We start from the raw sequence: 22679 nt of genomic DNA on the forward strand, positions 1-22679 counted from the left end.
GTGACTTTCTAATAGCTAGCGACTTTTTAAGCTAGCTATTTGCAAATTGCCATTGAGAGCCAATAACATTCTTTCTAGAGATCAAATAGCTAGTGATTTGAACACCATTGTGGACGCCCTTAGTTGCATCGATTGTGGCCTTCAACCCCTCAAATAAATGTGATCAATGTTGACAGCTCAAATAATTGATTATTAGGCAGAGTATAAATATTAAAATACAATACATTAATAAGAATTATGAGGTGCATGCCTTTTTTCAGTTGCTGTAATGAGCATCTTATTACAATTAAACGAATATGACAACAATAGATTAAATTTGTTTTTTAGTTCATTCGATCTATTCTGCATCCATGCTTTTTGTTTGGATATGTCTAGCTCACCAGGCGGCCAAGACACTGCTTGCAGTTTTCGCAGATCACGCCAAAACAGAATCTGACCATGAAATTAATTCTTCCACCAATTAGATCACAAAACATTGGCTATGTCCTTACCACCTCAATTCACGTGTGTTGGTGCCAACCGTTTTACAACAACACATTGTCTGCATTCAACCTGAAGCAATGACTGATGTATGTGGTGGTACAGATGCTAGTGTGCCTCAACATGGAAGAGGTGTGAGCTGAAACCCACTATCCGACAATGTGGGTTCCTGATGCTGCTCAATCGTCAACCCCTTTATTGAGAAGATACTGCTGCATTTTGGCACCACCTTTTGCTAGCCAGCAGAAATTAACCTCCTACCTTGAGTAGTAACTGGTCCATGTGCAGTTGCTTGGGTTGTCACAACCTAATGATCCTGAAACTAGACTAGTGTTTTACAAAATTGCCAACAAGGATAAACAATTGCTGTCAGTTTTTACACTTTTCCTTGTTGGATAGGATGCAAAGAAGAAAGTGAACAAATCTGGATAAAGGTTGTATCCCTGTGCGTTTGATACTGACAGGGAAATTATTTCTGATGGTGAACTCACAATGAAATTAAATTTCCCTATCAAGCTAACCCTGTTGGTATTTTTTGTCGGTTTGCCATCAGAAAATGGTTTCTCTATCAGTATTCGATTTTTGTGTCAGTATATTCCTCAGTAGGTTCAGTTTTGGCGTTGTGGCTTCCTGATGCTTCTCAGTCCTGAATGTACTATTTAATTTATAGGTCTCTTGCATGCTCCATGCATTCTGCTTCATCATTTCATTTACTGGCTAACAAACAGGCTAGTATACCATATAGGAACTCGTCTATGGGCTCAGCTTGGCTTGTTACAACACAACCTAACTGTCCTAAAACTACACTAGCTAAATATTGATGCTTGAGCTTGTACACACAGGTATCATTTTTATAGGCTTGTTTGGTCGACATCCTTACGTATAAATCAACTATTGTTGGTACTTTACATTCAAAAAAAACTATTGTTGGTACTTTGCAGTTATAAAAGTAAAAGAGTGAACTGACACTAACTTTGCAGTTATTAAAGTCCTCATATCAGGGAGCACAGCACATGCTACTGCACATCCATTTCCGACCTAAATTGAACACACTTCTGCTTCTTGTCGGTGAAGTGAAGAAACTGCAAACTTGTATATGATCCCTCGCTGATACGGTGCCATTTGTGATGCAAACTTTAGTATAGTTGCAGCCTAAAACTTATTGGATTTTCCATGAAGATCGCACATAGTTTGACTGTATCAATCTTAACTGAAGTCTCAAGAATTAATTGCAGCAGGAAAAACATGAACATCTGATAAGAAGTAATATTTCTTTGTCTAACTAGTAAGGGCACTCACAATGCAGACTCTATCATAGAGTCTAAAGTTATTTATTACCTCGAATAATGTGGACTTGGAGTCTAAATAAGATTTGGAGTCTTATTTTTTCTACCTCTTTCTTCAATAAATATGCTGCCACATCAGCAAAATATCATAAATAATATAGAATTAAGTGTCTTGAACTCTGTGATAGAGTCTTGCGTTGTGAGTGCCCTAACTGGTCTATGTACTCTTATGCAATGTGTAGTGAGAGGTCACAGGGATCCTCAAACTAGACACACCAGTAGTGCTTGGTCTAGACGGTTAAGCCAATTAAATCCAAACATAAGCTCCGCACATGCTCAACAGTCATGATACTGCACGTCCATATGCCATATAAATTGAGCACACTACTGCCACCTGTGGTTGATATGAATGTAGTAGGTAGCTCCATAACATAAATATGATCCCTAACTTTGAGTTGTCTGTGAAGCTAAGTTTCAATAGATGATGCCTGAAACTTATTTGAGTTCACGATGATCCCACGAAGGTCGTATGGCTTGAAGAAATGTGAAGCTCTAATATGAGAAATTTTTGCGACCATGCTTGACCACATTTCATATTAAAAAGAAAAGAATGTTACTAACACATGATCCTACTAATCCTAAACATAACCGGACCAACACCACCAACCTTGTGACACTAACCTCACATGGTTTACACACAAAATTCAAGATCAAACTACATAAAAACCATTTGCAATGTGTCCAATTTCAAAACTAAGAGAAACAGCTACTACAATAATATAACACTACACAACAACTCTTTTGCAAGGCATTTTGAAATTATTTTTGGAGGCAGACAGCACTTCCAACCGTCTCGGTTAATGTTTGAATTAACTGAGGTAGTTATTTTTTTATTAACCGAGGTGGCAAAATAACCGCCTCCTAAAGTCCATTTACCGAGGTGGTCATTACAAGAGGCCCGCCTCCAAAAATACCACTATTTTTGGAGGTGAGCCTCTTACAAAGGACCGCCTCGGTTAATATCGGCCGAGCCTAGTTAATATTGGCGAAGCCCATATGAGCCTAGTTTCTGTCTCTGAGTATATGAACGAAGGAAAACCCTAACCCACTCACCTTCCCTCCGTCTCCTAGCCGCACTCAACCCTCTTCCCCACTCAACACTCGCTCCCCACGGCATCTCTGGTGTGGAGCGGCACCTCCCTCCTTACTCCTTTCCTCTCTCACAAGCGCATCCCTCCTCACTCTTCCCTCTCTCCCTGGCGGGCTTCCTCAGCCCGGCGCGTGGGCTTACCTACCCATGTTCAGTGCACGGGCACCATATCAGCGGCGGGCGAGCCATGGCGGGGCACACGGTGCACCCACGGTGGCTCTCCGACGCGTGGGGGCTTTGCCGTTAGCAGGTGGACGATGGCGGCCCTGCAGGCGAGTGGCGCCCATGCGTGCAAGGTGTGCTCGGGATGGCAAAGGTGGTGGCGCCCCTTCGCTCATCGACCATGGATCCGATGAGGTGCTTGGGACGGCAATGGTGGTCGCCCCTCCCTCACCAGGGAGCGGACCACGATAGGGTGCTTAGGGAGGCCGAGCTCCTCCAACACCGGTGGGTTCGGCAAGGAAGAGCAGGATCCGGTGGGGAGGGCTTGTGTGGCAGTGGCGGCGGCACGAGGCCTAGATCGAAGCACTATCTAGATTTGGGATTTTTTTCTTTTTTTTAATTTCATTAACCGAGGAGGACAACTAATGCGCCTCGGTAAATCAGTGATTTACCATGACCTTATGTGGGTGGCGGACAGGTTGCCTACCGTAAACCCTTTTTGCCCGCCCTGCAAAAAGCTTTATGTAGTAGTATAACAAGCATCTACACTCCTAGCAATAAAGACTGCGTCTCATTGCCTATCAAACGAAGCTTGCTCAAGTGAAGCAGCAACCAACCTTCGTGTGACCATGGCACATCATGATGACCCAATGAAGACCCAGCCTCATCTCAAAGCGTGGAATGTTGCAATACTTATTTTCAAATGGAGATTGTCTTGATGTTGGTGCCTTGTCCGCCCAAAAAGGTCCACCAACCTTGTTCGAGGCCCCGACCAAGGCAACCTAGTTGAAAAGAAGAGACGAGAACAAAAGGTGAGGGCAGCTTAGCTGTGACCTAATGTGAGACGTCACCACTAGGAACTATGACCAAGATGGATCCAGTGCTCCCACTGCCACCTCAAGGCATGGCACAACAGCAACAGTGTGATAGTGCTCCCACTGCCACCTCAAGGCATGTCACCACTAGGAACTATGACCAACATTGTAAAGCTCGATTTCCTTGTGTGATAATGCTCTCAGATCACCTTACATACCAAATAAATATGAAGCATCACCTCTAGTGTGATACAGACGCCTAACATGGGAGATCACACAACACAACAAAGACTCAAGATTTGTTAACAACACATTTGGCCAAAGCCAACATCCTCTAGGCATCATAAGACTACTCTTCCCTGAAATCGCAACACCGGCTGCTCAGGGCACCTATGAAAGCTACCGGCAGCCCCCGCAAGCCAGTCACTTTGCGTTGCTTCTCCTCATATGTTTTGTTACAGGTGCAGCCCCCTCCTCCCTTTATACAGGATCTAAGTTACAAGAGCAAACACCTAGCTCTACCAACCCTATACTCCGATTTACAACACAACCTTTTTGGTGATTCGCAATCAATTAAACATGATGGATAGTATTCTGACTCCAAAGCAGGCCACAACACAGTGATGTCTAGGTTATCGAACTATGCTGACTGGGATGGGAGCTGCATCGACCACGACCATGCTAGCGGCGACAGAGTGAATGCTGTAGGGCCTAATAGCGGAGCAGCTCTCTGCATGACAACGATTTAGTTTCATGATGATTTAATTTGAGCTTGCGAGGTTTATTTGGTGGTGATAGCATCGTTTAGGCACCCACATTGTTAAAATTCAGTTTTGTACCGTGGCAAACTCAGTCCCATATATCATTATTTCATTTGCATTGAACTTGTTTTTCATTGGTTTGTAAGCTGGAACAAAGGTATCAGCCAGTTCACCTGATGATGAGGCTCCCGCTTCAGTTTTCTCTGTAATCGCTCACCATTCACCAAGCCCGACAAAAAGAAGACCAGACATGACAGAGTTAATTTCATGGACTTGTAACTACACCAACCCAACAATCACACGGCCGGTGTGCATGCTGGGCGCGCACTGCACACCCTCGGCATGCATGGCGACCTGGAATCTGACAACCAAATGAGCTGCCTTCACCTCTTGTAAATATGGAAGCGAAGCTACTTTGCCTTGTCGTCAAAGATTTCGTCAAGTTGAAGGGATACTGACAGTACTGTGGGTTCCTCATGCCTCTCAAACATAACTACTATTTCCTTGCTGCATTTTTGCTTCAACAATTCCTGGCAATAATTAAGCCAACTGGGACCTGGTAGCAAACCATCTATGTGCTCACACACGGTATGCAGTGCCTTTCGCTTGTTGCAGCCTGACAATGCTCAAACTAGAGGTGCTTGAGCTTGTATAAATCGTTTTATATAGGCATGCATGCCTTGCATCGTACAAACCAATTATTATTGGTACTATTCATACAGTCATACATGAATCTAGCTAAAGAGCGAACTACCACTGTGTGAAAAAATGGCATTAGGCCCTGTTTAGATTGCTGATAAAAATTTTCTGGGTGTCACATCGAATGTGTCGGAAGAATGTCGGGAGGGGTTTTTAAAAACTAATAAAAAAACAAATTACATAGCTCGTCAGGAAACTGCAAGACAAATCTATTAAGCATAATTAATCTATCATTAGCACATGTGGGTTACTGTAGCACTTAAGGCTAATCATAGAGTAACTAGGCTTAAAAGATTCGTCTCGCGATTTTCAACCAAACTGTGTAATTAGTTTATTATTTTATGTATATTTAATGTTTCATGTATGTGTCTAAAGATTCGATGGGATGGATGAAAAAATTTTGGGTGGGAAACTAAACAGGGCCTTACAGTCGCGCCTTACCTGATATGACAGATGCTCCTGAGTGCGTCAGTGATATAAAGTCTGTGATAAGTATTTAATAAGACCTTAATACTGACGCACTTCTAACATCTGTATGTAAGTAACACATAGACACGTCTGTAGCTAGTAAAGCTTTTCCAGCGACGCCTATCTAGAACACACGTCATTAAGGTCCAGCTCGTCAGTACAAAATTCTAACTGCAGACGCTTCTTCAGGAATAGGAGTCTGTAGTAAGGATTAAGCCACAGACGCATTATCCAGAGACGCGTCTATAGTATGAATTAAATTGTAACAGTACCATCGGCATATCTCTGTACTAAATACCTCAATGAAACGACATAAATACACATCAACATCTCATTAATTAGTACACATCTTTAACACAATCAAATACAGATCAAAGTTTAATCACTAAATTAAATGTGTAGCTCTAATAAATTACGTTATATATAGAGAGAGAGTATACTCTGTAGCTAGCTACAGAATATTTTATTCTGTAGCCATCTTCATTTACGATAATTTTATATACTAATTTACGATAATATGTATACATATTTACGATAGTTGGGTTCCTATAATACATGGGCATATTTACCATAATGTTATAGTAAACCACTTAGTAAGGAGTTACTATAATCTTATAAATTAATATAGTAATTATCGTTACTCAAAGTGGCTACAAAATAAGTTATTTTGTAGCCAGCTATAGAGTATATATATATATATATACGGCAAGTCAAAACTGAGCAGAAAAAATACTGAGCAATACTGAATCCAGTCGTACATCCAGGACCGCGAAATAGTGAATAATACTGAAACACGGGTACTGAAAAATACTGAAATTTGTTCAGTATAACACTTTGGTGTAGAATATATATATATATATATATATATATATATATATAGAACTCATACCTTATGGCTGGCTACCGAATAACTTATTCTGTAGCTTGATCAAAACTGGCTCGTGGTCACCAGCGCACCATGTGTGTCCATTCATCCATGGCAGCTTAGGCGCGTGGCTTTGGCTTTGTGCCTTTGTGGTCCCTTCTCACTAATGCATGCATGTATATCCCCCAAATTACGTCCGCTTTACTAAATCCTTCAGCCGTTGCTTCGACTGTTGCTTGCCTTAATCGTAAATTAAGGGGTTAAATTGGACAGCATCTCTGATCCCGCTAATCATGTCACTTCCTTCCCGAGGGCAGTCACGAACAAAAATCGCTCTGCCGCGCCACGGATCCTCCCACAAAAGTGCATGGCACGGCGGCTCCTCCCAATGGATCATCCCGGTGGCGGCAGAGTCGAGTCCTCTCCAATTCAAGCACGGGCGGCGGCGTCCTTCCAACCTCCCGGTGGAGGTGGTGTCCCCGTGGGCCACGTCTGTCCTCCACCACCGGCGCGGCGCAGGTCACCAACTGGTGATGGCGGCCACCGGCTTCACATGCTCGGCGAGCAGCGCTCCATCCACGACGGCTCCCGCACTACCCAAATGATGTCCCAGCCACGACACGGCTCCGGTACCGGCGGCGGTAGCAACAAGCCAACAACAACACCAGCGACGGCAACCCATGGCGACACCTTCCCCGGATCACGGCGGACTCAGCCTACACCCCGAGGGTTTTGATCTTTAGCCACCGGAAAGACCACAGACATAAGTGTAGAATATAGAGTGTTATTTATAGTTGTTCATGGTTCGCTAAAGACGTTAGCAAAAGGTTAGTGTGGGGAAACTTGTTGATGGCTCTTAACACACCTTTTTGCCATCAACATAGCATCAAATAAGTGGTCAAAAACAACATATGCCTAATGTTTTATGTCATATTTCACTTGGTTCCACTTGTACATTTGTGAGTGCAGGGGTAGAACAGGTATTTTCTGGGCAAAACAAGGCAAAATCAACCAGAACGGAGACACCTGGCATAGTTGGCATGCTGCCAAGTGGCGCCTGCCAGCCAGGAGATGGCCCCGCCACTGACAGGTAGCGCCTGCCAGCCAGGAGGTGGCGCCCGCCAGAAACAATCTCACGTCAAACAATCAGCTTGCAGATGGATTTACAAAGTCTATAACCCCGTCGAAGTTGATTAAGTTTAGAAACAATCTCAACCTCATGGCCGGCTGAGATTGAGTGGGGGTGTTAGAATATGTCTAGATACATTGATGCTGGGTTGTTGCATATTGTTGCTGGTTTGTTATCCGGCTTGTAATCCAAGTTAGCTTGTAGCATAAGTCTTGGATAGATAGGATAGATATATATCCTGAATTTGTTGTAACCGACTGTACATTGTATTCCCTATTTAACGTGGAACCGAGAACCCAAGGAGGGCATCTCGTTTTACTCCATCTCACACCTCGGCGTGGCGACGTGGAGCCTGACTACCAAATGCGTTGCCTTCAGCTCTTGTAAATACGGAAGCGAAGCTACTTTGCCTTGTCGTCACAGATTTCGTCAAGTTGAAGGGATACTGGCAGTACTGTGGGTTCCTCATGCCTCTCAAACATAACTACTATTTGCTTGCTGCATTTTTGCTTTAACACACTACGTGAAAAACTTACTAAGAGAGCGCCCCTCCCCACACTGTAGGGGCGGTTAACATTTGAACCGCCCTTACAGTGGGTGGGCAGCCAAGCACAAAGCCAGCCGCCCTTGCAGTGTTCTCTGTAGGGGCGGTTGGTGTTACCAGCCGCCCTTACAGTGGGGGAGGCACTGTAGGGGCGGCTGGTAACACCAACCGCCCCTACAGAGGTCTGTAGCATAAGTAGCCAGCCCACTCTTCTTCCTCCCCGAGCCACTCACTTCCACTCGCAAAAAAAAGGTTTGGGAGGCCTTGGGCACCTCCCTAAAATCACTCTAGGAAGGGGGGAGGTTTTGAACTTAAATCCTTTGGTGGGGAGCTTGTTTAAGGTAAGAAAATGCTATTCCCACCCTCTAATCCATGTTTTATTGGTTGGTTAGTGAGCAATTTACATTTTGGTTTTCTCTCTCTTCCATGGAGCTTGAGCTTTGTGTTGACCAAATTAGAGCTTATCTATGATGCTATTAGTGTAGAATAGGTAGAGACACCACCTTGCACCATCAATTAGGTGATATAGCTTTATTTTATTGGAGATTAATTGTAGTTTCATGTATGGAGAGAAAAGACATTCTAGATCTAGGGTTTCCTTTTTTTGTTTTTGTTTCATGAATTTGGAATGTGGTTGGCATGAATAGTTATTGGTAAACTAATAGTTATTGTTAATATTAATTGTTTCTAATAATGGTAGATCATAATTGGTAAAATTAATTATGTCTAATAATCGTTTCTAACACAATTATTACTAATAATGATAGATAATAATTGTTGCTAAAAATGGTAGATAATAATTGTTACTTATTAATTGTTGCTAATAATGGTAGATAATATTTGGTAATATTAATTATGTCTAATAATCGTTTCTAACACAATTATTACCAATAATGATAGCTAATAATTGTTGCTAATAATGGTAGATAATAATTGTTACTTATTAATTATTGCTAATAATGGTAGATAATAATTGGTACTTATTATTTGTTGCTAATAATGGTAGATAATAATTGTTACTTATTAATTGTTGCTAATAATGGTAGATAATAATTGTTACTTATTAATTGTTGCTAATAATGGTAGATAATAATTGGTACTATTAATTATGTCTAATAATCATTTCTAACACAATTATTGCTAATAATGATAGCTACTAATTGTTGCTAATAATGGTAGATAATAATTGTTACTTATTAATTGTTGCTAATAATTATTCTCAACTAATTAATTTTTTTATTTATGTAAAGATGGAGAATAGGGCTACTTGGATGTATGGTTTGCCTAGGTACTCACAAGCCTATGCTGATGAGATGGACAAATTTATTACAATCGCAGTGAATCATGCAAAGACGTTGTCAACAGGAAATAATTGTTCAGTTATTTGTCCCTGTAAAGATTGCAAGAACCACTTAGCAACTTATGATGTGGAAATCATCAGATCACATCTGATTAGGCGAGGATTTGTCCCGAACTACACAGTATGGCTTCATCATGGTGAAGTAATGTTTCTTGATGGCAACGATGATGACCAAGAAGACGATGCTGAAGAAGGCCAATTGTTGTCCCAATACGCAGACATGTTTGAAGCACAAATGCAACATGATTCAGCAAATGAACAAGCACATGGTGATGATGTCGGTGGTGTCGACAATAATGATGGGGATGTTGGCGGTGTTGACAATAATGATGTTGGAGCATGTGAGGGGGATGCAGAAAACTTTGACAACTTAGAGGAAATGCTTCGGGCCATTGGACCAGAAATACTACAACAGAAGAAGGGTCTAGAAAATCTAGAGCGGGTGAAAACAGCGTCAAAGGAGACTGTGTATGGTGTTGAGAAGGGCTGTCCAACACATTGGACACTGCTCCGTTTTGTGCTTGAGCTACTCATCCTGAAGGCTAAGTACGGCTGGTCAGACTGCAGTTTTGACGATCTGTTGCATCTTCTTTCATCTGTGCTGCCACTGCCGAACTTAGTTCCCTCCAACACATACCATGCTAAGAAGGTCATAAGTCCATTGACAATGGGTGTTGAAAAGATCCATGCATGCCCCAACCATTGTATCCTTTTTCGTGGTGAAACGTTCGAAGGTCTGGATAAATGTCCTCGTTGTGGGGCAAGTCGGTACAAGGACAATGACCTTTACAGTGGTGGAGAAGCCTCCACCGGGAACAAGAGGAGTAAGAAGGGTTCCAAAAAGGTGGTACAAGAATCTCGACCTCCAGAGGACACCCCATTAGGCAACGACGCAAAGAAGAGAAAAATTCCTGCCTTGGTAATGTGGTATCTGCCAGTGACCGACCGCTTGAGGCGTATTTTCCTGAACCCTAAGGAAGCCGCGCTCATGACATGGTGGGACGATGAGCGCAAGGTCGATGACGATGTGATTGCACACCCGGCCGATGGCAGTCAGTGGCAGGACTTCGATAATAACAACCCACTGTTCAGTTCGGACCCAAGGAATGTACGGTTTGCCTTGAGCACCGATGGAATGAATCCCTTCAACGAGAGGACGAGCAACCATAGCACTTGGCCAGTGATCTTGACCATGTACAACATCCCAACGTGGTTGTGTCAGAAGAGAAAGTATCTTTTCCTCACTGTTCTTGTTTCTGGCCCTCAGCAACCAGGCTTTGATATGGACGTGTTCCTCGAGCCTGTGATGGAAGAATTCGAGAAACTATGGAGGACAGGGGAGCTGATGTATGATGCTTTCCAAAAGGAGACCTTCACATTAAGAGCAATAATATTTGTGACTATCAACAACCACCCTGCATTGTTTGCCTTGTCTGGACAAATCAAAGGCAAGACAGGATGCTTAGTCTGTCTGGATGATACTAAATGGGTGTACCTAGATGGATCTAAGAAGATTGTTTACATCAGGAATCGTCGCTTTTTAAAGCAAGGTCACAAGTACCGCAGCAAAGTGTACTTAAAGTATTTTGGCAACATCCCAGAGGATGAAGATCGACCTCCGGAGAGACGTCATGATGGACAATATGTGTTCCAAATGGTGAAAAATATAAGTGTCATCTATGGAAAGAAGAAAATGGATGGAACACCTAGAGATAGAAGCACACCTCCTATTGAAGGCGTGCCTTTTAAGAAAAAGTCAATCTTCTTTTAGTATCTTGAATATTGGCAACAATTGGAGGTCCCCCATGCCATTGATGCTATGCATGTGCAGAAGAATGTCTTTGAGAGTCTCATCGCTACCTTGATGGACACACCGAAGTCAAAGGATAGTCTCAAAGCAAGGAGAGACATGGAGCAGCTACATGTGATGCCAGAGCTTCACCCGGTACTTGAGACAAAAACTGGAAAATACACCCTACCCGCGGCTAGCTACAACCTGGACCTAGAAGAGAGGAGAGGTTTATGCACTTCTGTGAAGGGGATCAAAGTCCCGACTGGGTTTTCGGCAAACCCGAAGAAGCTAGTGTCGATGAAGGACCTATCATTTCCACACTGCAAGGCTCACGATTGTCATATGATGCTGACGGTGTTCCTACCAATCGCAATAAGGGCTATCAAGCCAGAGTTTTTGAAGATGGCTATCACCCGCATGTGCTACTTCTGGTCGAAGATCTCACAGAAGAAGATTAGCAAGACAGAGCTGAGTGACCTACATGATTTTGTCGTAGAGACCCAAAACCAACTAGAGATGTGTTTACCTCCCACTTTCTTCGACCCTATGGTACATCTCATGATTCACATGGTTCATCAGATACAGGCGTTGGGCCCTTGCTACTTGCATGAAATGTGGTCGTATGAGCGGTTCATGTCGGTTCTAAGTCGATATGTGCATAATCGTGCATACCCAGAGGGCTCTATGATAGAGGGCTACAGTAGTGAAGAAGTCATCGAGTGCTGTCAAGAGTACCTAAAAGTACAGAGAGGGATTGGTATTCCCGATTCTCACTACAAGGGTAGGCTGGCCGGGAAGGGCACAAATGGTAGAAAAATCTTCATCGACAATGAATACGCTGAAGTGAGTCGGGCGCACTACGCTGTCTTGGCGAGCACAAAACTGATGGAACCATATATTGATGAACACATGGAGATCATCCAATCAGAGAGAAATGGTCGTACAGGTGATTGGGTCATGAAACAACACAAGCAACGCCTAACTTCATGGTTGAAGGACCAAAACATACAGCCTGGAGAAACCATAGATTCTATTACCATCAGTAAGTTGGCAGCGGGGCCATCAAGACAGGTGACATCTTGGAGTTCTTATGAGATCAATGGGTACACATACTATACCCACGCAAAGGATAGTAAATGTGTGAACCAAAACAGTGGTGTTCGAGCAGTGGCTATCGGCGCAGGGGGACAAAAGATCGATTACTTTGGCATAATTGAAGATATATGGGAACTTGACTATGGAACTGAGGCACTAAATGTGGCCCTATTTCGATGTCGCTGGATCAAGCAACATGAATTCAATGAAATCGGATTGAGGGTCGTGGACCTTCACAGCATAGGCTACCAGGATGATCCATGGGTCCTTGCTTCACATGTTACACAGGTTTTCTATATGACCGACCCGCTCAGCATTGCCCCCCCAAAGAAGAAACCTAAGCATGTGGTTATCCCTGGAAAACAGCACATTATTGGAGTTGATGGCGTTGATGATGTTGAAGCCTACAATAAGTGCGATCAGATGCCGCTATTCACAGACTTTATTAACAAGATTGGTGTTGTGGAAAAAAGCCTACCCAAAGATGTATTGCCATGGGAACGAAAAGGTGTGAAGTGGAAAACTGTTACGGCGGCGGATACTAATAAATAGTCATTTGTATGTGTGTGAGACTTTATTTATGTATCCATGTGAGACTACATTTATGTATGTGTGTGAGACTACATTTATGTATGTGTGTGAGACTACATTTATGTATGTGTGTGAGACTACATTTCTTAACGCTTTGTCAAATGCAAAAACGTCCTATATATCAAATGTACATCTTGATGAGTGGAACAAAGTTGCTATTCATGACTTTCGGAGTTGGGGCCATTCAGGGTCCCGAAAACGTGCGTGTAGCAGTAAAAATTTGAAAGTTCAAAATTTGAGTGGTCCAAACCATCTCATATGAAAAGTTTACCATTACACCAAATGTGTGTCTTGAGAAGGGGAACAAACTTTGTATTCATGACTTTTGCATCTGAGACCATCTCGGGTCCGGTCAAAGTGTATTTTGTCAAAAATCCAATGTTTGACTTGGTCAAAGTAGACAAAAATGAATAAACTTTGCATATATATATATATATATAAACTAATCATAAAAATGTATGAAATAATTCAAAATTATTACATATTAGGTCAAGTGAGGCACTAAAGAATTTTTAAGTTTACACAATTTTATTTTTTAATTCCAAACCAATTTAGTTTGAAATTATATAATGTATATAAATTAAAGATACAAAAACTTGGAATAGTTTGAAATTATATAATATATATAAATTAAGTATAAAAATACATGGAATAAATTAAAATTATTATATAAATACATTTTGAACTTTAACTAAATTAAAAAAATGATTTTAAATTTCAAGAAAACCACAATAAGGGCGGTTCACATCTGAACCGCCCTTACAGTGGGGCTGCCCTCCATAAAACCCCCTTCCGTTCGCAGCGCCTAAGCCAGGGCGTTCTCATTCGCAGTTGGACGCCGTCAGGCTGCCCGATTCCCCCCGATCGGAACCCTAGCCGCCGCCGCCCGATTTCCACGCCACCACTCTCCTCCCCCTCCCCCTTCGCCGGTGCCGTGCAACGCCACCACTCTCCTCCCCGCGCTCTCCTCCCCCTCCCCCTTCGCTGGTGCCCGTGCCACGCCACCACTCTGCTGCCGCCGGGAGCCAGATCTGCACACGGCCGCCCGCCCACGCGCGCCTCCACGAGCTCGGCGAGTCTGGCTGAGGACCTCGGTCGTCCACGAGCTCTTCGTCGGCGCGTCCACGAGCTCTTCTTCCGCGAGCTCGGCGACCTGCTTCCGTCCATGTGCGAGCCCGTGCGCTCCGCCCTGTCAGAACCCTAGACGTCGCCGAGGGCCGAAGATCCACGCGCGGCCGCCCGCCCGTCGGTGAGCCTGGGCACTCCGCCTGCTAGGAACCCTAGGCGCCGCCCGTCCGCGACTCTCTCCTTCTCCTCCAAAGGTATGTGAGTTTGCTCACTTTGCTTTTTTGAAACCATCTAGTTTCATAGGCTGCTCAGGTATGTGAGTTTGCTCACTTTGCTTTTTTGAAACCATCTAGTTCTATATGCATGATCTGCAGTAGATTTTAGGTGCCTAGCAAAGTCACAAAGGTATATATACTTGTTGTCTGTACTGGTGTCTGCGAGGGTTATAACTATGTTTGAAATTCTGGTAGCTCTGTGTTTGAAGTCTTGTAGACATTGCTGCAGTAGTTGAAGCAGCTGGATGGTTTTACCTTTGCACGTTCTGAATATATCAAACTTTTGGTAATAGAAGTCTCTTTCATTTCTGCTATCAGCAGATAGCTATAATCCGGGGCTCTGATGTCATAATCGATGTCGATCATACTACTGTAATTGTCTTTTAGAGCTATGTTGTCTGGTTAATGATGCTTTTGCCTGAGTCATATTTGACATGAATATTATTATAGATTCAGGAAATGTTCCCTCAATCATCTATTATCTTTATGTTTGACTCTGAACTCTATTTGTATGATCTTTGACTTCTAGTTTGTTCCATTATCATTTTATAGACAATCTGTTTACTTTGACTTCTATGCCTTGCATTAGCTTATCATTTGATAGTCAATCTGTTTCTTATTTCTCCCACAAGTTACATAGTTTAGTCACTGGTTACCTATTAATGGTTACGTTCTGGTGGCTTACTGTCATTTTAATTTGTGGCTTACTGTAATCCTACTACTACTGCTTTTGTACTACAACTGTACTACTACTCTCTCTATGACAGTTTTATATACTGAGGCATAATTACTGTTGTTTATATAGCAGGCTGCTTATATGCCACTCCTCTCTACTACTACTACTACTACTACTCTACTGTTGTGGTGGCTTACTGGGATAATTTTGAATTGGTGACATTTTTTGAACCGTGCCCCTCTATACTACTACTATACCCTCTCTCCTCTACTATTGTTTTGCCGATGATGAAATTGTCTAATTCAATACATTATTTTAGAATATGAGCTGATGATCCAAAACTTATGAGTAACTTGGCATCATTACTAGCCGCCTCTATAGTGCCTTGTTCTCTATTTTGATGCCTTGATGCTCCAAGTTCTTGATCAAATGATGCTAGACATGTTTCTGAGGCCTTTTTTAAACCTTTCCCTCTCCTCACCTCTCCTTCCTCTCTGCTCCTTCTATCTCTCTTCTATTCTCTACTCTCATCCTCTCTCCAACACTACTGCACTGCTCCTTTTAATTTGTGGCTTACTGTAATCCTACTACTACTGCTGTTGTGCTCCAACTCTACTACTACTGCACTAGTCTACTACTAGTGCTAGCTGCTGCTCTACTCTAGTCCTAATTCTACTACTCTTCTCTCCTACTTCTATGATTTTTCTTCTCTCCTTTGTTTTGCCGATGATTAGATTGTCTAAGTCCATTCATTATATGGAATATGAGCTGATGATCAGGAACTTGTGAGGAACTTGGCATCGTTACCAGCGGCCCCTATATGACCTCATCTTCTCTATTACGATGCCTTTATGCTCCAAGTTCATGATCAAATGATGATTGACATGGTACTGAGGCCTTTACTACTTGTAATACTTTTTTTTTCAAAATTTCTTGCTCGATGATACTAAAGGTGTAGTGAGACAACATGACAGTCAAATACCCATAGCTTCTCCTAGACCAAAAGCTTCTGGGGGAAACTCGTCTCGAATGGAGTGCCATTGGATACTAGCCTCCCCCAGAGGTTTTCGGTCTTGTAGTGCAAATGGGTTTTCTCTTAACCTATTACTGACTGTCATATAAGTCTATGATCTATGATCACCACAGAGCAGCGGATGGCTCTATAAAGCAGCAACCCGCTAATTTGAGGGCACATTTGTTTCTTCTTCTTCTTCTTCTTCTACTACTACCAAACTAATTTGTCTCCTTTGTGTGTTCTCTCTCCTATCTTCTCCTCTCATCTGCTGCTGCTGCTACTACTAAAGCACTGCTGCTACTACTAAAGCACTGCTGCTCTCTCTTCTCCTCTCTTCAACCTACTTCTCTGTTTTGATGCCTTGATGCTCCAAGTTCTTGATCAAATGATGGTAGACATATTTCTAAGGCCTTTTTAAAACCTTTCCCTCTCCTCACCTCTCCTTCCTCTCTGCTCTTTCTGTCTCTCTTCTATTTTCTACTCTCATCCTCTCTCCAACACTGCTGCACTAGTCTACTACTAGTCCTAGCTGCTGCTGCTGCTGCTGCTACTACTACTACTACTACTACTACTACTACTACTACTACTACTACTACTACTACTACTACTACTACTACTACTACTACTACTACTACTACTACTACTACTACTACTAATACTACTACTAAAGCACTGCTGCTCTCTCTTCTCCTCTCTTCAACCTACTTCTCTGTTTTGATGCCTTGATGCTCCAAGTTCTTGATCAAATGATGGTAGACATATTTCTAAGGCCTTTTTTAAACCTTTCCCTCTCCTCACCTCTCCTTCCTCTCTGCTCTTTCTGTCTCTCTTCTATTTTCTACTCTCATCCTCTCTACAACACTGCTGCACTAGTCTACTACTAGTCCTAGCTGCTGCTCTACTCTAGTACTCTACTAGTACTACACTACTGTTGGGGCTTACTGTCATTATAATTTGTGGCTTACTGTAATCCTACTACTACTGCTGTTGTGCTCCAACTCTACTACTACTGCACTAGTCTACTACTAGTGCTAGCTGCTGCTCTACTCTAGTCCTAATTCTACTACTCTTCTCTCCTACTTCTATGATTTTTCTTCTCTCCTTTGTTTTGCCGATGATTAGATTGTCTAAGTCCATTCATTATATGGAATATGAGCTGATGATCAGGAACTTGTGAGGAACTTGGCATCGTTACCAGCGGCCCCTATATGACCTCATCTTCTCTATTACGATGCCTTTATGCTCCAAGTTCATGATCAAATGATGATTGACATGGTACTGAGGCCTTCACTACTTGTAATACTTTTTTTTTTCAAAATTTCTTGCTCGATGATACTAAAGGTGTAGTGAGACAACATGACAGTCAAATACCCATAGCTTCTCCTAGACCAAAAGCTTCTGGGGGAAACTCGTCTCGAATTTGAGGGCACATTTGTTTCTTCTTCTTCTTCTACTACTACCAAACTAATTTGTCTCCTTTGTGTGTTCTCTCTCCTATCTTCTCCTCTCATCTGCTGCTGCTGCTACTACTAAAGCACTGCTGCTACTACTAAAGCACTGCTGCTCTCTCTTCTCCTCTCTTCAACCTACTTCTCTGTTTTGATGCCTTGATGCTCCAAGTTCTTGATCAAATGATGGTAGACATATTTCTAAGGCCTTTTTAAAACCTTTCCCTCTCCTCACCTCTCCTTCCTCTCTGCTCTTTCTGTCTCTCTTCTATTTTCTACTCTCATCCTCTCTCCAACACTGCTGCACTAGTCTACTACTAGTCCTAGCTGCTGCTGCTGCTGCTGCTGCTACTACTACTACTACTACTACTACTACTACTACTACTACTACTACTACTACTACTACTACTACTACTACTACTACTACTACTACTACTACTACTACTACTACTACTACTAATACTACTACTACTACTACTACTACTACTACTACTACTACTACTACTACTACTACTACTACTACTACTACTACTACTACTACTAATACTACTACTAAAGCACTGCTGCTCTCTCTTCTCCTCTCTTCAACCTACTACTACTACTACTACTAAAGCACTGCTGCTGCTACGACTACTACTAATGCTGCTGCTGCTGCTACTACTACTACTACTAAAGCACACTTTATTCCTTTCATCTGTTAGAACAAATCACGAAATGACACGGACAACAAGCAATGCAGCCCGATCCAACGAACATGAAGAGCACCCTAGCCCTAGAGAGCAAGAAATACATGATCAGTTTTCTCAGGAACAGTTTGATGAAGAAGTGGGCAATGGTGTAGCATTTATGCTTACTCAGGAGGAGTCTGGCGAGGAGCAAGGGGGAGAAGCGGGAAGAGGAGAGACTGATGAAGGATCTAGCAAGGACGATGACTCAACCTCGGGATATGAAAGTCCTGAGGATCCACACCCATGTGAACCTAGACGGAAGCCAACGACGGATGAGTTGGACAAGGACTTTGACCCAAACGAGGAGGTAGGGATATGAAGGTCACTTAGTAAACCATAAATTTTGGTAACGATATGGTTGTGTTACCTCTACTAACACTTTGACCTGTTGTTTATACAGGTCCCTCCTAAACCTCCAAAAAGACCACGTCGGCGTCCGACACGTTTCGCCGGACACGACGGGGCAAGGGAAAGGAGGGCAGAGGCAACAGGCACAGAGACTACGATTGTGGCCTCTGCTCCGCAACCTGAAGGCACAACCTCGGCCTCGACTACCAAATTGAAAAGGAAAGGAGGGGTCAGAAAGCCAAACCACTATCCAAATGCAAAAATGGTTTATGTGATTGATGAGGTTGGGGAAGAAGGGCAGATCCTTAAGCCAAAGGAGTTCCAATCAAAATTCCGCAATGCAATTGGGGCCCTAGTCAGAGACAAGTTGAACCCATCAATCCGTAATTGGCACGACTATCCAGAGGACATAAAGGATGACCTATGGAAAAATCGTCTGTTGGTCAATTTTAATTTTAGGATTCCGGCAGAGAAGCTACCCCTAGTAAGACGACGTGCTATGAAGATGATGGGAGAATCCTTCCGACGTTGGAGGAATGAGCTGAACACCGAGTACATCAAAAAGGGGTTAACTCCGTACCATAAGTATGGACACATGACTCCTGCTATCTGGGCGTTGCTCGTGGCTGAGAAGACTGCACCAGAATCTTTGGCCTTAAGTGAAAAGAACAGCTTGCAGGCGAAGAAGAACATCCACCACCCTCGTCTAGGCCCCGGTGGCTACGAGGGCAAGGAAGAGATGTTTAGAAAGATGGAAGAGGAGGCCGTAGCTGCTGGGAATACAAAAGTAATGAAATTGAAGCCACGCACCAAGCGTTGGCTCTTTGCCAGGAATCTTGAAGAATCAGGCAGCAGTCTGAAATTTGCCAAGCCAGAGACCGAGGAGGCAGTGTCAAGGATAATGAAATATTCTGAAGACATCGAGAAGGGCTCATTCACTCCTTCTAGAGAGAAGGACGAGCTTAGCCTTGGCTTGGGAAACCCCGAGCACCCAGGCCGTGTCAGGGGGTTAGGGAAACATAAGACCTGGAAGGAAGGATTTCGAGAGGATGTGGAGATGTACAAGAAACATGGTAGAAACCGGGAGGAGAGTCTTGCCACCCTAGTGAAGACCCTAGTTGCCAAGGAACTACAGGAGCAAGGACTGTCTACTGAGCGACGGTCACAAATGGAGCCGCCTAGGGATTTGGTTCTAGTTGGTAGCCCTCCAAATGTTCAAAGCAGCCAAGGTTCCAATGCAGCCTCCGCCTCAGTCGATCACATACGGGTGCCAACTCGTTGCATCCTGTTGATTCCCATCGGTAGGGGACAGGAGATGGCTGAGGTCGCAACGGGTCTGGCACATCCTCCAATTCCAGGCGACATCTGGCACCATAAACCGGTCCCGGCCGACTATAGTAAGGTTGAGGTGCATACCGTGAATCCCGAGTACGCGAAGCATAAGATTGAACACCCAACTAGCGAGGGGATTCGTGAGCTTGGACTACTCATGAAACAGTTTATCCTATGGTACAAAAAGGATATTGTGTTGAATGTTTCCTCGCCAACTCCAAGTGATGTACACCTGGAGAGAGTCCACCTTGAGGATGGAGCGGTGTATTCACCGTCTCATGAGGACCACTTGATGCATGAGAGGGTACCGGCTTCTCCAACCGCTGGTGAGCAAGGGGTCGAGCCAGGGCATGATGAGACGCCACATGAGCCTCAAATAGGTGAACCTTCTGTAGCTCGTGCGGAGCCAGAGCATGAGATGCCACATGTGCCTCATAGTCCGCATTCTTCTACAGCTCGTGCCGAGCCAAAGCGTGATGAGACACCACATGTGCCTCATAGCCCAAAACCTTCTACAGCTCGTGCCGAGTCAGAGCATGACGAGACACCACATGTGCCTCCTAAGCCACAACATTCTCCAGCTCGCCCCGAGCAAGGCCATGATGAGATGGCACAGACTTTTCAACAAGCACCGCCGACACATGAAGAACTACTCCCTCTAGTATGTGAAGCTCGTGAAAAGATCCCCATCATGATAAGGTCGACAGGGTCAAAATCTTTTGTGGATATGAATGTCTCGGGTATGTACAAGTGGTATGCTCATGACCAGTTCAAGCCTGAGAACCAAGGCCCGAACAAATTTGCCTACAGGATGCCCACTGACACCTCAGACTACACAACGATAACAAAGTATCCAGATGTTGAAACCATCAAGTGGTCAAAGGATTGCCCGAAAGAATATGTAAAAGGCAAACGTTTCCTACCAAACCGGGTCTTGTGTAAGATGCCATATGGAATGAGAAGGTTCCATGATTGGTACTACTTGCATGTTTCACGTACAGAACTGAATGTGTTGGAAGCAGTAATACCTGCTCGCACATTTGGAGGCCCTGCTTCGGGTATTGCCTTTGACTTCAGCGACATCCAATCATGCTTTCACCTTAGTTCAATGTCGATGAATCTGATTCGCACTTGGTGCCTGTAAGTCCTCTTCCTCTTGATATGATTTGAAAGTAACCTAGTTGGATTTTGCTAAAACTAACTTACGTCATGATTTTTAGAATGCAAGCAAACTTTATGAAATCTACACGCTCAACGAAAGCCGGGTATGTAGACCCTATGCCAATAGCACAAATAAATTTTAATTACCCATCGAGATGGGAATTGGATGCGCCACAGCTAGCTGCTGGAGGGACGTTGGCGGAGAAAGAAAAGATCCGTGCGGCCAAAATAAGAGAAGAGTCTCTTAAGGTTGCGGCATGGCTTGCCGTATGTTTAAAGAATCTCCAACACTTCGAAACAATATGGATTCCATACCACTTCAAGTAAGTTCGATTAATTGTATACTTAACGATTGTTCGGTTTATCTTATTTTGATGCAAAGGTACTTATGTATTTATTTAAAATTGTTGTAGCAATCACTGGATAGTCATAGGTCTCGATGTCGGGATGAACATGGCATGGATTTGTGATTCTGCAGATTTTGACCCTCACACATATAAAGACTTCATGTCAATTCTCATTACGTAAGCAAATTTGTAATCCTAGTAACCTTATATGATTCACTTTAATATCGACTTCTGCATACTACAAGTCACATCGATTCTCATTCAAACAGGGCATTCAGGGCCTATGTCAAGAATCACAAAGGAAGGCATGATCCAGGTCTGGGGAGCCACTTGCGTTTCAAATCTCTATGTTCGGTAAGTGCGACTTAGTTTGGCATAAAATTACTAATTTTTTCAGTACTTGTACTTGACACATCTCCATTTGCAAATTGAAACAAAGTTTCCCAAGCAAAGGCCAGGGAGTCTGCATTGTGGATACTATGTATGTGCTTTCATCAGTAACACAAAAGGCTACAGGAGACACCCTGAATTGGTAAGTTTGAATCTCTTAGTGGGTTGTAGTATGAAAACATAGTATTTCTCACTTAGCTTTGCAATCTCTTCTTTACACTAGACCTAAACTTGTCTTTTACGATCTTGTAGTGGAAAGAAGAAAAAGGACTAAAAAGGGATGTCTACAGGGATGATGACCTCTTAGAGATTGTCGGTGACCTTTGCAACTTTATAATGGACCATGTTGTTTATTACAAAGGTGATTACCATAACCCACAGTCCGACTTAGGTAGCAATCCTCTTTACCAGCACCTCCGTCAGTGGGATAGGCTATGTCTAGGTCGTTGATTACATGTGAACTTGTTGGAATGGACTGTGATCGATTTGTATTAGTACCTGAAAAATTTCGGACTCTTTTGGATGGATTTGGACATGGAAACATTTTGGACTTGAAATGTGGTGCTGTGTATATGTATGGATATTTATGTTGTGAATCTGTGATGTTTTCTGTCTCTGATTATATATGTATATATGTATGTGGTGCTGTGCTGTGCTGTCAACTCGATTGTTGTAATTTTTATTTTTTTTTCTG

At 43.1% G+C, this 22679-nt stretch overlaps 1 protein-coding gene across 1 annotated transcript; it reads left to right on the forward strand.

Annotated features, from left to right (window-relative positions):
- Positions 9682–22526, forward strand: LOC8054463. Its single transcript, XM_021453374.1, has 7 exons — positions 9682–9973; positions 19400–21227; positions 21308–21571; positions 21662–21772; positions 21865–21949; positions 22035–22127; positions 22238–22526. Exons 1-7 carry the CDS (start codon positions 9865–9867, stop codon positions 22433–22435), a joined length of 2688 nt encoding a protein of 895 aa, XP_021309049.1. The 5' UTR covers positions 9682–9864; the 3' UTR covers positions 22436–22526.

Source organism: Sorghum bicolor, chromosome 2, assembly GCF_000003195.3.
Source record: "Sorghum bicolor cultivar BTx623 chromosome 2, Sorghum_bicolor_NCBIv3, whole genome shotgun sequence".
Classification (NCBI taxonomy): Eukaryota; Viridiplantae; Streptophyta; class Magnoliopsida; order Poales; family Poaceae; genus Sorghum; species Sorghum bicolor.

Coding starts and splice junctions, on each gene's coding strand:
- LOC8054463 (XM_021453374.1), top strand. CDS start 9,865: ATGTTTCTTGATGGCAACGATGATGACCAAGAAGACGATGCTGAAGAA. Junction 9,974..19,399: donor AATGCAACATGATTCAGCAA/ATGAACAAGCAC, acceptor AGACTGCACCAG/AATCTTTGGCCTTAAGTGAA. Junction 21,773..21,864: donor TTCATGTCAATTCTCATTAC/GTAAGCAAATTT, acceptor TCATTCAAACAG/GGCATTCAGGGCCTATGTCA.